At 33.4% G+C, this 17,320-nt stretch overlaps 1 protein-coding gene across 1 annotated transcript; it reads left to right on the forward strand.

Moving 5' to 3' along the window:
- The first annotated feature begins 727 nt into the window (after nucleotides 1-727).
- MS3_00006152 (uncharacterized protein) lies at nucleotides 728-16,564 on the forward strand. The gene is made up of 3 exons (XM_051214265.1): nucleotides 728-2,929; nucleotides 11,203-11,355; nucleotides 16,093-16,564. The coding sequence occupies exons 1-3, from the start codon at nucleotides 1,032-1,034 to the stop codon at nucleotides 16,160-16,162; spliced, it is 2,121 nt and encodes a 706-aa protein (XP_051067416.1). The 5' UTR covers nucleotides 728-1,031; the 3' UTR covers nucleotides 16,163-16,564.
- The last annotated feature ends 756 nt before the right edge of the window (nucleotides 16,565-17,320 follow it).

The raw sequence follows: 17,320 nt of genomic DNA on the forward strand, positions 1-17,320 counted from the left end.
ATTTATCATTTTGAATATCAATGAAATAGTTGTCAAACGTGTAGAATATACCAGCAAAATAGAAAAGTTGAAATTTCCACATTCTAGTTAATATTTACTTTGGTGTGCAATCAAATAAAAATCCTGTTTCAAGGTCATCAAACAAGATGGCCGGTTTCAATCACACAAATACACTTCTTTTTGCCCAATCTATTTAGATAGATGACTTCGTTAGTTTAACACAAATTATAAACAAACTCCGATGATTATCAATAAACAGACACATTATTTGGTATGAATGTCATTTTCCAATATGCATATATATATATGAACCCATTTCGGATACCATGTTTTACGTAGACATACAAATGCTACGTGTATTTATAGTTCAAAAACCTACATGGTCGGTTTCACACATTCAAAAAGATTTTATGATACGTATATAAAGATGATCGTTGAAGCGTAATTGTGCATACATATTTCACACATATACACATACACATACTTACATTAGATAATATGTTGAAGAGTATTGACCATTTATAAATTATTTTGGGGTTAATCTATGTAGACATATACCAGCTAACACACGTGGGCACATAAAAATAGGGTCTATTTTTATTTAATATTCACATATTCATGTAAATATCCCTGACAAACAGTCAACAAAATCCCGAATATATATATATATATATATATATATATATATATATATATATATAGATGCGTATGTTTAAGGCAAGCTATTCGAAGATAAAATCTATGCCATTCATAAAATCAGTTAAAACTAGTTTCATATAGAGTTCAACAAAGATCCAAACTTTCACTTGTATATATATGTTGTGAAAAATATTTTTTTAAAAAAACAAAGATTGAACAAACAAAACGGATTTAACTATTGAATTATTTCTATAAATGAAAACACTTAGAAACAAAAAATAATAATTAATTTGAATAAAATGTCATCTCCATTAAATAAATACTGTTACGTATTATTATTATTATTATTACTATTACTATTACCATTACATCATACTTAAATAATAAACACCATGATATATATTCAATGTTTTATACAAACAATAAATTTAAAATATTTTATTTTTATTTATTTATTATTTTATAGTCAATGTGAAAATACTACTGAATTAAAACATAATGAATCTGATAATGATTTAACAGAAACCGCATCAGAAAATCTTCAATTAATTCGAATGAAAAAAGGAATAGAAAATTCCAATGATAATCATGTTAACATTGAACAGATTAAACAACATAATATTGAAACTGTAAAAAGTCATTTTAATCGTTTAAACAAAGCAAATTATAATGATCATGATGATAATAATAATAATAATAATAATAATAAAGTCAATAATCATGATGAATTGGATCTATTGAAATCTTTATCCAATTACAATGATAAATCAAATGAACAAAGTACAACGTTTACATTTATTGAAATGATTGTACAACGTACAGTGAATAAATATATGAATGTAATACGTACAAGATCTGATTGGTTAAAAAGATTATTACAATTAGTTAAAGAAGAACGAGATATACGTTCAAGATATAATTGTTTTACAGATGCATGCATTTATAAAATTCAATTATTTACAACACAACTTAAAGCTCATCTTCTTAGAAATACAGTTCATTTAGAACCAATACAACATAAAGATCATAGAAATATGGATTTACATATGAAACGAATGAAAAGAACAATACCAGAATCATCAGTATTTTCAACATCATTTGGTATTAATGATTCAACTATTGAAATTTTAAATGATGGTTCAGAAATACAAGATTTATTATTTTTACATGATGATATTACAGAGGATGATGCTTTACGATTACCGGATGAAGCGAATAAATTAAATTTGATAAGACATCGTGAAAATGATGATTCTATGACAAATTGGACAAATAATAATGATAGTAAACATAAATCAATAAAATTTGATAATCCTGATAAAATTGATGTGGCTAGATTTAGTCAAGAATTGACTGGAGATGTTTTATCTAAGCATATAAAAAGTCAAACAGTAACAGCATCTATTTTCACTGACATCACAGAAGGCAATTCAATGAATATTGCTACAAATGTTAATGGTAATGATAATGATAATAATAATGATGATACTGATAATAATAATGGTAATAGTAATAATAATAATAACGTCAGTAGTAGTGTGACAACATCGTTTATACCTATTCAACAGTTACATGTATCAATAGATAAACAATCAAATTTGTTAATAGACAGTGAACCAAATCTATATTCAGATAATTCAGTGGATAATAAAGATAATAATGTTATTGAAGTTAATCACAAAAGTCATGATGAAGAATCACCTATAAGTATGACTGAACAAGTTTCAAATCTTTTGGTAGATGAATTAAATGATCAGAAAAATACTTTGAATGATAATGAGAAAGAGAGAAAACAAGTAGAAGATGTAGTCAATAGTACAATATTCATAGAAGATGAAAATAATATTGGTGCATCATCCTTTTCTACATCTTACACTGAGCAGCCAACAACAATATCATCATCACCAACTGAGACAATTGCATTCACGACTAATTCGCCTATTTCATTGGATAATCTATTATCTACACCGAATTCAATAGATTTTACAACTGACGAATTATTAGACCAGATGAATACAACATCATCATTATCACCATTAACCACATCGACAATAACAACAACAACAACAAAAACCGATAACGATCATTCCGAAATATATCAACATTCAATCAAACCATCATTAAATATTAGAGCTATTTCATTAACTGTTGAAGAAACACTGGCTATACCATTTGGTTTGAATAAATTCGATGGACGACCATATGAGAACTGTACTGGACAATATGAAAATTATTGTTATAATGCAATAAAGTGTGTTTATATTAGTGTATTGGAAACAGCTGCTTGTTAGTAAGTTCAATAATAGTTTATTCATAAGAAATTATTCTTAAGGTCTATAACATACAGGATGTATAAATTTATATTAAATTTTATCATTTAAAGTTTGTATAGAATAGATAGATAGAAGCTAGCAGTGGAATCCAAGACGCACGTTTCGTCTTAATTAAAACTCATAAGCTGGATGTGCCTGTAATATATGCACTTGCATTTTAATGGCTATTATAAAGCAGTTCGAACTGGATACCCATATCCTAACTAAAACTAATCGAATTTCAATCAGAATATCAACAAGTATTATAAAATTAAACCATTTGGAGTTGGTATTTAAATTCTAGATCTGTTAATTTAGCCAACGTACTTGCTGTTGTTATTGAACGCTTGTGGATAATAATAATAATAATAATAAGTAACAACAGGCAAAATTTCAACCACTATCGAAGTGTGATGTATATCAGTGATGTCACCAAATGATGATGATGAACCATCTCGAATTGACTGAAATTAGAAATGTAAGCAAAAATCGGACAATAAGTCATTACACTTAGTTTAATACTTTCACTGAGTCATGAGGGTCTTGGGTTTGACTACTGATAGGATAGTGGATGTACATTGTTAAGAAGTTTCGATTTGGGACAAATCTCGTGCTCAATGTTTAATATCTCCCGATTATCATCTAGTTAACGTCAACTCGTCATGCGAACTAAAAATTGACTAGCATCCTTGAACACCAGTATCAGTTTGAATAGGGAATGATCGTCGTCTACTTCCGTACACGTTTGCCAGATTACTTAATAATTTTGAATGTTGTTTATATATACGACTAGGACACCTATTTCTAAATTGCCACTGCTGACGTTCGAAGCATGTGTAGAAGTTCTGTAGTATTAAAAGTGAACTGAACAATCAATTTATTCCTTCAATTTACTGAAATAACGGTCACGGTTTCCTGTAGTTTTTAAACGCCTTTACTGTTGGCAGCAACATTTTCCATGAAAAGGGTCAATCTTTGATAATGATGAATTTTGTTCTGCAAATCGCATCTACTGATTTCGTCAATATCAGCGCTCGTCAGTACGGTATACAAGGTTCTATGTTAATGTACAATGGGAAACCCCACCGCTAAAGCGTCTGTTTTGATATGAATGGTTGAATAATTCTAAACTGTAAAATAAACACTAATTAGTGTTATGACAGCTGTGTTAATCAATAAAATTACTAGTATGCTTAATGCTGACAAACTGATAATCTTGACTCATGGAGTACAGTAGAACTTACACTGGCAATATTTATAATCATGTCAAGTTTGGAAGTCTTTTTAATTATCAAGCATACAACTGATGAGTGACTTTGTTAACCTCTCAAGGATGATGGACTTTAATAAGAACAGTGATGATTTTGTCATTCCAAGCAGTGACCTTAGTTGGTTCCATCTTCATAGTAATAAATCTAACGATTTGGACTGAATATCACAATATTTAAGTTAGATTATGCGACACATAATATCGGCTGATGTAGGAGTAAGTTAGAAGAAAGCTAGGAGTGGGCGAATCAAGACATGGCGTCTCTCTATGAAACCACCGACAGTTTGACTCATTCATGTTGGTAGGTGTAGACTACTTGGTTAAAGTTTGGGGGGTTACCATAACCAATACTTAGTGATGTGACACAGTCGCATAGATGTACTCACTCTTTGTCTTCCTTTAAATCATGAGTTCCAAAATTAGCTACACCTTTCTACTCGTTGTGTTCTTATTTCTTTCTTGATTCATATTGTTTATGTCTGATACTTTTTATTACCACATATCTCACTGTACTGACATAGTGTGTTAGCTTGAACCGATGCATATATATGCCAAGTACTACATTTCATATATATCTGACTGACTAATATGAGTAATCTGTTTTTCAGTTTATCAACCCCTTTCTGCTATCTTGGTTATCTCAACAAATTGATTTCCATATAGATGGTGACGAGTTTTATTACTGGTGAAAATGTATGTTTTTGCTCGTAACTTAGGATACATGTTCTTTATTAACTCATCACATAAACGTATTTGATAAACATCGCACGAGAATTAATTACAAAAATTTGATGTATGACCCTTATAGTTTTCTAGTATGTTCTAAGTTTTTGTTAATTTGTGTGAAATGTTTTCTCGACTATGTTTATAAGCAGTAGAAATTCATATGATTCCGATGATATGACCTTGAAAAGTTGATATTGTCAAGTGACCGACTTGACATTTGCTATCTGTCATGTAGGAAAGCATGCTTGTGTATGTGTGCATGCGTGGTAATCTATGAAAATTGGTATTTTATTAGAGTGAGGTTGATGTTTGCATCTTATGAAGTAGTATATTTACAAAGTTTGGTAACTTATGTAAAATAAATATTCCTTTTGGTGAATCATTAGGGATATGTTCATGACCTGCGAAAAAAATGATTTAAAAACATATAGATGTGCAGTGCCACATAGAATGTCATAGAAGAATTCTTGGATAGCTATTTATTAACAAAATTCGATGTATCAGTTCAGTGGTAATTATTCTGTATTCCCATAGACCGCCATCGGAAAATAAGAATCACTGAACAGCTGCTTCTCCCTAATATGATGCTCCTCAGCAGTGCGCATCCATGAGGAATGTAATACTAGGAAGAAACAGCTGCTCAATGCTTCTTGGTTTCCGATGGCGGACGGGAGAAGCTCACTTTTTGATCTAAACTATGAAAAGACCATAGTATCCCCAAACTCCCTTATATTTCCTATTTACTTCGATGAATTTCGATCATCCAATAACTGTCTTAGAGTCTCATAAACTGTTCGTACATATGATGTCAATTAGTGGTGAAAACTAATCCGAACAGTATTCACAAACTCTTTATCTTATTAATGATAATGGTTTCACTAGTTTCGGAAGCTAGTGAGAATTCACAACTGATGGTATTCGGCTACGTTGAAAGTAAAACAGTTACCTACGAATGCTATTGAACGATAGCCGCAACATATAATGAAATGGGCTAATGATGGTAATGTGAAACTTTGGATTTCAGCTTACTGATATCATTCTCACTAAAATACCTGAATGTACGGGGTTCGATCCTTGGAAGGGTCATGGATACGTACTTCTGTGGAACATCATACTAGTATCAAACAGCTGTTCAATACAGCAAAAGTATGCTTTGTTGATGAACCAATCAGATTTAAGGTAGTGTCTGATAGATTTTTGTGCATAATTTACAAGTCGGTGACAGATAGTTTGTATATTATTAATTGTCAAGACGTTTAAAGTTAATAACATAGGAAGGCTAAAATATAGGAGCTATAATTTATAATTTTTTAAAGGTAACTTCAAGTTTATTGATATTTGAAATCAAAGAACTAACTAGATAAGTATTCATCCATATCACTACAAAACTTCACCCCTACTATTTTGCCAATACCCCTTATCTTAAACCGTAATCTTGATCTTAATTGAGGATTTCATGTAATAAGCTATTCGTTTATATCACCTTTATTCCGATTGTCTGCAACTTAGTTTTATTTTATCATCATTTCAATAGTCACCAGAGGTCGTCCATGAAGTAAACCGATATCATCAATGCTTCTTAGTTTACATTACTTCTTCGGTTGACACTAATCTGCAACGAAATAATGTTAAATGCAAATTAGGCTTCACAGGCCTTTCAAACTAAAAAAATACGACTGTAAAATTATAAAATTCTACTAAATGAAACAATACTTTTCTTTTAAAAATTGGTTACGTAATCCAACCTTATTTGTAAAGACATTGATTGTGTGCAAGCTATAGAAGTTGCCATGAAACGATTTTTTCAAGTGTATACCTACCACAATGCTAATATAACAAAATGATGACGCAACTCCTCCATCGAATGCTAGTTTCTATATTTGGCTATGAATGGGAATTTCTGTATCTGATAACTAAGAATGTCACCAGGCTGCCTAAAGAGAATTAGTTGAGTGGGGAAAGCTCAATTCGCATCTGCAGTCTAGTAATTAAAATCATGTTGTTTTGGCTAGATAAATCAGGATGTATATATATATATATATATATATATATATATATATATATATATATATATATACGTCTGTGACCCTTGATGGAGCATAGGCCGCTGACCAGTATTCTCCAACCCATTATGTCCCGAGCCTTCCTTTCTAGTTCTATCCAATTTTCGTTCATTCTTTTCATGTCTGTTTCCATTTTCTGGCGTAATTTGTTCTTTGGTTTTCCTCTCCTCCTTTGGCCTTGAGGATTCCATGTGAGGGCTTGCCTTGCGACGCAGTTGGATGCTTTTATCAACGTGTGTCCTATCCACTTCCAGCGCTTCTTCCTGGTTTCTTCCTCCGCTGCGATCTGGTTTGTTCTCTCTCATAGTAGGTTGTTAATGATAGTGTCTGACCAATGGATTCGACGTATTTTGCGTAGACAACTGTTAATAAACACTTTTATCTTCTGGGTAATTGCTTCCGTAGTTCTCCAAGTTTCCGCTCCATACAGTATAACTGTCTTGACATTTGTATTGAAAATTCTGACTTTGGTGTGGGTTGAATATATATTAAAAATGCTATATATATATCCTGATTTATCTAGCCAAAACAACATGATTTTAATTAGAAGCATTTTTAATCATAAAAGAATGTTCGTCAGGAATTCATGTGGTTTATTTTCGGCTTATTATTAATATTTTCGTTGGATGGTTGAACTTAATAAAGAAACTGTAAGGTAAAGAATTCATTTATATATATATATATATATATATATATATATATATAAATGAATTCTTTACCTTACAGTTTCTTTATATATATGTACTTACATGTAATTGGAGATGTGTGAATCAAGACGAGAGATTTTTCTCATTTAAAGGATGTGGATTTTTAATTTGCGCCGGATCAATTACTACATAATTTGTAGATTTAGATAGAAATTCATATTTCATTTCATTACTATCCTTCATTTAGCTTGGTTCCCCATGTGGGACATAGGCTGTCAATCAAGGATCCCCAGCCAACTTTATTCTGGGCCCTCTTTTCCAGTTAACACCAAGCACGATCCATGGTCTTAATGTTTGCCTTGACATTCCATGGTTATGAGTTCGTTGGTCTGTCACCTTCCCTTTTGCCTTGAGGATTCAGAGTTTGACTTTGTCTCGTAGTTCAGTTTTGTGGTGCCTACAAGGTGCATTCTGTCCATCCCGGTACCTTTCCTACATTTCCTCCTCAACTAGCAGTTGTTTTGTTCTATTTTTGGTGGTATCTGGCCAGTGGGTCTGGAGTATCATGATTAAAAAAGTACTTATCAATACCTGTCCACTCTCAATGATGGATGTGGTAGAACTTCAGGTTTCACCTCCCTAACACAGAACTGTCTAAACGTTGGTGTTGAATATTGAGTGACAGATCATTTGAATTCATGATATTCCTTAATGGTACGATTTCATCACATCGTTTTTGTGTCATTTTCGTGGAGTTTCGTTCTCTGAGCTCGATGGTCAATGAGCAATCAATAAACATATCGAAATCGGCCCAATTTATCAACCAATTATAAAAATAATGGACAAATGTAGGATCAAGAATCAAGTTAAAAGGGAGCGACAATTAAAATATATATATACAACGACAAGCTAAAGGTTAGCAACAACCAATTAAGCTGTTAGTCATATATGGAGACTTTTGAATACCTTAATCTTACATGAAGTTTGTGCTGATAATGTTGTTTAGAAGAACAATGCAAACTTCATAATTAAAAATATCCGGCTCAGAGAGTGTAACTCCATTAAAGTTATTTACCTGAGTTGCTACTCTTATCCATCATCTTAAAATGATTTGCTTTAATTTAATAATTCTGAATTATAAGAATTAAAATATACAATGTTAAATAAATGAATTTGATTAAAATTAACACCAGTACTCAACATTTTTACTATAAAACTGCTCTTTCGAACTATGTAAAAAGTTCAAATGTAAATACGTTATAGTAATTCAATGACGGCTATTTAACAATATAAACCAAAGGTAGACGACAAATTAAAATCAGGAAAGGTCAAGGTGATGAAAATCTGAATTGTTAATTGATTGGTTGAATAGTTGTAGGTATAAACATTATTAATAAGTCACTTCATTTGAATTAAACTGATCTAATAGATGGTTTGACATTTTAATACATTGAGAATAAGCAAATAGTTTGTGAGCTATGAAGAAAAAAAACATTTGTCTCCGATAGTTAGGTAGTTTACACTGGTTTCATCCAAAAAGCCAACTTAAGTGAACCGTAGTACCATGAACTCTAGTTAGTTTTCGAATTATCTACAAACTAAACATTCCGTAAATTGTTATCAGTTGAGGGATTATTTTAAACTAACGAAAACTGGACATTTACAAGGTTGTGTTGAATTCGATTCATTGAACATCTTCCATAAAATATTACTAATTTCATTCACGTTATTACATTATTATTATCATCATTCTTAATCAGTTCTTATTCTCATTTATAATGGCATTCGTTTATCTACTCAGGGAAAAAGTTTCGTCATGTTTTAATATGTAGTCGAATGTTTGACTTTATTATCCTATGCTTTTCCTTATTTCCTTAGAAACAAAGGAACTGAGACACAATAGAAATGATATCTGCTTGTTAACTTTTGGAAGTAGCTCAAGGGTTTAATTGGGGTTGATTTTTCGGGTGTAGTTTATAGGTAGATTACGTCATCGGTCCTACAGGTATAGAGCGAATTGATCAGTTATTGGACTAGACAATACAATACTGCTTCCACAATAATGACACTATCATACGAACCCCGATACGATTTTAGCATTTATTCTTTTTGAAGGTGCAACATTTACGAACATCCGCTATTATTAATTGTACTCTATGAATACCACACATTAAGAACATGCAATAATAACGAGTAAATCATTATTTTACCGGATAACTATTTTATATTAATATGCAAACCGTTGCACAACTTCTTATAGTGATATCAATGAAAAGACAATTCTCGTCACTAAAGTATTTCTCTCATTTTTAAAATGAGGATTATGGATCTGATTCTAATAAAGGCATCTCTTCTAACTGTTTGTGTCCAAATATCAGTGTTAATACCGTGAGTGAACTCCTGTAGGACTGAGAATTTTACAGTTGATTAATAACGGACTCACTAGTGGCCAATGTCATACTTATCTTGATTTTAGCGCTGACTGAACTCTGCTGATCAGGTTTATTATTATTATATTTATTTTAACACATAGATATTGGTACAAGGAGGCACCAAATATATGTGCGCCACACAAATCCCATTCGATATGTGTGAGGGCTGTGGTACTGCCCAGGTGCCCAAACTGAAGTAGGTGGTTTTCTTAGGAGGCCACACCCGGATCCTTCGACTTGAAGGTCTGATTCACAAGGCAGTGGAGCAACGTCAGGAGATGCAGTCCCATGGTAGCCGGTGACCAACGGTTGGTTCATGCGCCATTTGTTCCTTCAGGATACTGGAGCCCATGTGCACCATTGGTTTGGGATCAGGGTTTTCCAATTCCCCTAGGTGGACTCTCCATGTTCACCAACCCGGTTAAAGCGCCGGACATCCTCTTTTCGTCCTCTCAATTTTGTGAACAACACCCCCGCCACGAGAAGGCAATAAGTGGGACTTTCCTGACAGAGGCTATATACGCGTGACCATGTGAGAGCACTTCGAGTGGGAGAGCTGACTCTCCCCACTCTCGACCGTACCAGGGCATTTGGGGGCGCTGATCAGGTTTGCAATGTTATCATTAATATTGGTGACTCGTTCTAACATATATGATAAATATCAGTATAGGGTTGCGGAAATTATTGGGTTTCAATTGAGTTCATGAACCGATCAATGTTAGATCACCATTGAAAACCTGGAAGCACTGGACGACTTAGTGGTCTGGAGGTTAAGCCTTTGCGCGAGACTGAAGGTCTTGGGTTCAAGTCTCGCGTGCGGAAACGTGGATTCACACTGCGGAAGAGTTCCACACTAAAACGAAACGCCTGTCCAGTGCTCCCAGGTTTTCAATGATAGTCTAACATTGATCGGTTCATAGACTCAATTGAATATCTGATAAGCTTGTCAGATAACATTCGAAGCTGTGTTTAAGTACTCATACTTTTTAGTATTATATCAGATAGCTTGTTTTTCCCAGTTCACTATGTCACTTTCTTTTGGCAATAAGATTTTATTATCATGATTTTTGTCAAATTAATAGATACGTACGTTTGTTTTTGGTTTGTTTAAAGTTGTAGGACTGGTTACACAGGTGTTCGTTGTGATATGTTCAACTTACCACAAACATTGGATATACTGAAATCTTTTCGTGAAGAAAGTATTGATATCAATTCACTTCATCAGCCAACAGCATATATCTTGCATAATGTGATTGAAGCAACAGCGTAAGTTCATATTAGAATATAATATATGTGACAAATAAACTTACTTAATAATGTTAGGAATATAATGAAACTGTCAAGTTTACTTAAACCTTGGGATTAACAATACTGTAACATCAAGAAAACTTCGTTTAAACTGTTTGTACAATACAGTAATTTTCATTAGTTTTGTAAACGTTCTCTCAGATGTGTTCTTGGAAATTATTTCCACATAATCCATGAACATTGAGTGAAGCTCTGAAGGCATGTTTTCAACGGAATACTGTCTCTGGAGAAGATTCCTTTCCAATTCTCAGATATTCATTTTTAAAGTACCTTGATTGGTTTAACATTTTCGTATAAATATTCATGTATATTAGAGTAAAGCCTGATGGCGATCTAATTGAAAACAATTGTTCACTTACATGTGTTGTTCTAATTTTCACAATGGGAATCTTTAATATTCTAAAATCGTGTGCGGACCCTGTTGCATTTAAGGCACTCAATGAATTCCTGAAGTTTAATGCACGTCTCACAGAAGCGAAAACGACCTTAGGATTTGCTATAAATTGTATACAATATAATAGATATCCTAAAATATATTGGAAGTCTTTGCGTCATAACAGAATCTATCCTAATGCAAAAACACTTGAAAGACATGCGTCGAATCAAATTGATACTTTAAAAATGAATATCTGAGAATTGGAAAGGAATCTTCTCCAGAGACAGTATTCCGTTGAAAACATGCCTTCAGAGCTTCACTCAATGTTCATGGATTATGTGGAAATAATTTCCAAGAACACATCTGAGAAAACGTTGACAAAGCTAATGAAAACTTTGGAAAACCAAAAACCAGAAAAGGAATTTCCTTTCGACCCGAAACGGTAAATACAGTAATTATTAATGAAGGCAACTCGAGAAAAACCATTAAGTCCATGATATAAATGTGGTTTGAATGCAAGTAAAAAATTGTACGAAAACAAGAAAATATCACGAACTTCCATTAGTGAGTCATTAAAGAACCAGATAGAACTGGATAGCTTTTCTATTTAGTACACAAATACTTGTACAACTGCTCACTAAAATAGATATACTCCATACAAATAAGGAAATAAAACTGTGAAGAGATAGAGGAAGGAGTGGAAGTGTCATAACTTGCGTGCCCTGTTAATGTATAACGTAATGACACCGTCAATTAGAGAGCAGTGAATTAACGATCGGACCAACGACGCACAAAACCCGTGCGAGCAGTCTAGAGTTCCTACTGGTCCTGCTTACTGCCTAGCCCATCCAGTTAAGTCCAGAACACAAATCTCAGCCTTTGAAATGTGAATCATTTATTACAAACATACGGGGTTTATATACCAATCAAACAGACCACATAGCACCATAAAAACATTGCAGAAAAGGGGTGAATTGCGAGTGGAAGCTTTACTCCAAGGTTAGTCTATGTACAGAAAAAAAGAGCGTATTTATGGAGTTACACATGACCATGGGTTTTTGGAAATTTCCAGAATCATACTTAATATGGTAGCAGTATAGGCACATATTCAAGCAAAACCATGGAAAGTGATTCTGCAAAGCTTTTATTAAATCCTGATTTGATAAAACGTTTTCTGGCCCTCTAAAACCTTTGATAAGGGATATTCCGAGACTTCTTCAACGAAGAATATTACAGTACGATCGCAACTGGTTTCTATTTTGATTCATGTTTGATAACGTTTTAAACAAGTGAGTTGCAGTGTCTCTCGGACTTTAACCAAGGATTCACAACAGACCGACAAATGCCAGTCCTGTACAGCTTCCATACTACAGGATCGTGAACTGACTTCTCCGCTTTTTTCAACCAGACCCAGGATTGACTGATAAGGTAATATGTGAAAGTTGCTGGGACGACTTTGGTAGCACGCCCAATGACATCAGTGATATTTACCTTAATGTTTATCCAGCTGAAATGTGTGGGATGAAGCTTATCTTCGAACTGAAAAATCACTTCACAAACATATCCAATTATTATCGAGATTTTTAGCTTGATTATTATTGGTTTTCATCGAAACTCGAAATTTAACCTTCAGAATATCGTCCAACAAAACAATCAAAACTCTCGAATTAAACTATTCGCCTGGTATAGTATAGGATGAGTGCTTATATCTTTCTCCTTCACAACATCATGGACATATTGTAATTAAATTCTAACTTTACTTAAAAAGTACCAAGTTTAAAATAAGTCACAATGTATGATCTAATTGCAGTGAACAAGAACACGAGTGGTGACAGCCAAACGTCAATGACACGAAATTACAGAGCATCTCAATAAAATCTGAGAACCATATAGTAAATCGTTAATTTGCAAAATATCAATCCATCATATCAAACTTGACTGTTCCTGTTGCAAACATCAATCCATTGTCTCATATTTCATTATTCATGCGTTTTCATACCAATTGCGTTCCGTTCCCGTTCTTTCCTCATCGACCTTCTACTGAAATACATTCTATGCCTGACCACCGTTATATACTACTTGTGTAGATATAAGTAACCCACATCACATAATGATTTAGAAAACAATCTATTCAGCGTAATAAGATTTCATAAAAGTTTACTACAGTTACATAAAGATGTAAGTTACAAGAAATACTACAGAACATAATAATAACGTGGATTTTAATTCCAGTTTTACTGAATAAATCAGCTGTAATAATGAGAGTAGATATTTTGATTAAATTGGATTCAAATTCCAATTAGTACGTGTTAGACAATTTAGGAATTTACCATGGTAATAAAATAAGTGAAAAAAAGAAGAAGAAAAGTATTAGAAATACTAAAGTATTTTTACTATTAACATGGAAATTAAAATACTATTCGAGTTCAAATGATATATGAACAAGTGTAGTAATTTGTTGATTACATAAACACGCACAAATACCTGATAGTGATTTCAAAATTCGGTAAACTGAACAAATATTTCCTCCTAAACTAGAAAAAGAATGATTTATATAAGAGTACCGATAAATAATATTTAGCATTACGGATCCTCATTAATGTGATAATCGTTAATTATATATTCAACGTAAGGTCTTGGATAAATGAGTATTGAGATAAGTTGATATATCATGTCAACGCAGTGAGATATTAATGTTAAGATAGATACCTTACTTACTTATACTTTGTACTCTTCGATGAGGAGCATAGGCCACCTACTAACATTTTCAATTCAGCTCTATCCTGAGCAATCCCTTCCAGTTGCTACTCATCCTTTTCGTGTCTGCTTCCAATTTCCGACGTCATGTGTTCTTTGGTTTTCCTCTTGTCCTTTTCTCTTCAGGATTACAAGTTAGTGGATGGTTCGTGATGCAGTCTGATAATTTCCTTAGTTTATGTCCAATCCACTTTCTTTCCATAGTTCTCTCTTCAGATGGAAGTCGGTCTGTTCCCTCCCACAGTAGGTTGTTGCTGATGGTATCCGGTCGACGGACAATGAGTATCTTGTGTAGACAATTGTTTAGAAATGTTTATAGTGCTTTGATGATGGTTGTGGTAGTTCTCCAAGTTTTAGTTCCGTAAGATGAATACCAAAGTAGTATAAAAGGAATCAAATGTAGTCATAGTAGTAGGGAAGGTTAGACAGAGAATATGATTAGAGATAGGAAAATTAATTTACAGAGTAAAATAAACATTTTAAGACAAAGAATGAATGAATCTACGTTACTGTGATCGATTTTCAGCCAGGTCATCCAACATATTCAACCGTTGGTTAAGATAATCAAGTGAACCTCAAGCAGGAGGCAGTCTACATTTACTTACACGGATGAGTTCGACGGTCAATAACTACGTGAACTGATGTTACGTCATGGCTTAACCATCCGTAGTTTTTTCGAGTCTACTTCGATGCGCGATGATTGTTAGTGCTGGAAAAGGTTTGTATTTCTATAACCACATCTATAGTAAGAGTTTATTAAAACATTGGAAATTTCGGGGGTCAATGTAGGCTTGTGTAACGAACTTAAGGTTAACAACAAATGGAAAAAGATGAGAACAGTAAATGAAGCTATGATCCTCCACTTGGCTAGTATAAAGTAGATGAAGAAGAAATGGAAAACATGATGGTGGTAATGACAAAAATTGAAAAATAGAGACAAGATATGAACAACCAATTAATAAAGATGAAAAATTCTGGGTATTAGGTAGGGTGAAAAATTGAACGTGCTGCTTTTGTAAAGACCTCAGCTATGATCTGTGAAACTGATAAACCTTCTCCAGTACATAAGTTTTTGATTTGTGCTCCCTTTAAGGTTGATTGTCCTAGTGTGTAGCTAGTCTTAAAAAATATTTATGTTTGCCCGCGTGATCAGCATTGATATGATGTTCCAGTGCTGAGCTGATGATATTTTTGTACTCATCTATCAAGGTAAAGTTAACATTCAATGATTGTAAAGACTGATCCCATATCTTGTTTGAGCTGCACACATGATTCTTTCAGCCTATTCCTACACTCATAAACACTGAGCATCGAAATAGGTAGTGACTGGACATACACAATACTTGTTTCAGTCATCTTAGTCTATGAAGACTCAACATGTTTAGCTAGCACCGTACGCCTGAACTTAACATAGCACACCTGGTTGTTCCAACGTAAGTGAGCAATGTTTTAAAGACTTACGTGATCGAATGCTGTTTAGAATAATACTGCTTTGATTGGATGATTCTCCCCATTTGTAAGTAGTATAGCTGAATTAACAATCTTTCTTTTTCTTCATACAGACGATATACGGTGAATGCTGTATTAGAAGAGCGTTTGTTGTCAACATGGGAAGACGATGGACCATTCTAGTGTGTGTTGACATAACGTCTGTACACACGCACATATGTATTTATGTAATGAATAACGATAATTATTATTATAACAAAACGGTAGCACAATTAATTGTAGATAACTTTTCGTTTATTCATGTCCCTTATTTACTATTTTATTTCGCATTTAAATTTTATAAAAAAACTTTACACTTGCCGAATACTTTGCAAAGAAAAACAAGCAAACAAAAGAACCAATCATAAGCCTAATTTTCATGAAACAAAAATCATTTTATTATAAGTCAATATTCACTCCGGAAGTAAAGGAATTTATTGTTTAGGGATGGGGAAAAGTTTCTGAATTTTAATTTAAAATGGAACATGAAAATATTGAACAAGCCCATTCGTGACTAGCTTCAAGATGTAATTCCTGGAGTTCTAGTGAGAAGCCGTGACCACTAGAGTTCAACTGTGTCGGGTGCGAGATGGTTATCCACCTCAGGCAGTGGATGAAGGGTAGCAAAAGATCATGGATTGATTGAACTCAGATACTAACACCTTCGAATGCCGGTTCAGTGGTCTAGAGATTAAGCGTTTGTACGAGACTGAAGTTTCCGGGTTCGAGTTCCGTGTGCAGGGTCGTGTATGAGCACTGTTGAGGAATACTGTACTAGAACAAAATGGCCGTTCAGTGCTCCCACATTTCAGTGATGGTCTAACCTGGATTGACTCGTGAATCCAACTGCAAGAATTCAATAAATGGTTCGCGATTGCCTGACTAGGATTAAATTAGATAAGATGTTGGATATGTTCAGTGACATTTAGACCATGAAAAGTGAATCGTTGATATTTAGAGTGGTCTTAGAGTGATAGTCAAATGTTTGTCGGTCTAAGTTTCCATACCATATCAACACGACGAGATGGAACGAACAAGATGAATAGCAAAGGAGTCAAAATAATGTAGTAGTACCTTTAGCAGTGCTTGAAGTCACATCTGTTTACAAGGATGATAGTGAATTAGTGTTTACTCAATATAAATTCAAGACGAGAACGTTACAAAAGTGAAAAACGCGTTACTAATGTGTAGTAGTGGAAATAAATGTGATTGACCACTGCGTGTGGGCAATCAAGTGTTCAGCCTACTAACTATTAAATTTATGTGATTTCCTTTCCGCTCATCGATTTCTACTCCAGACTC

The sequence above is a fragment of the Schistosoma haematobium genome, chromosome 2 (assembly GCF_000699445.3).
Source record: "Schistosoma haematobium chromosome 2, whole genome shotgun sequence".
NCBI lineage: Eukaryota > Metazoa > Platyhelminthes > Trematoda > Strigeidida > Schistosomatidae > Schistosoma > Schistosoma haematobium.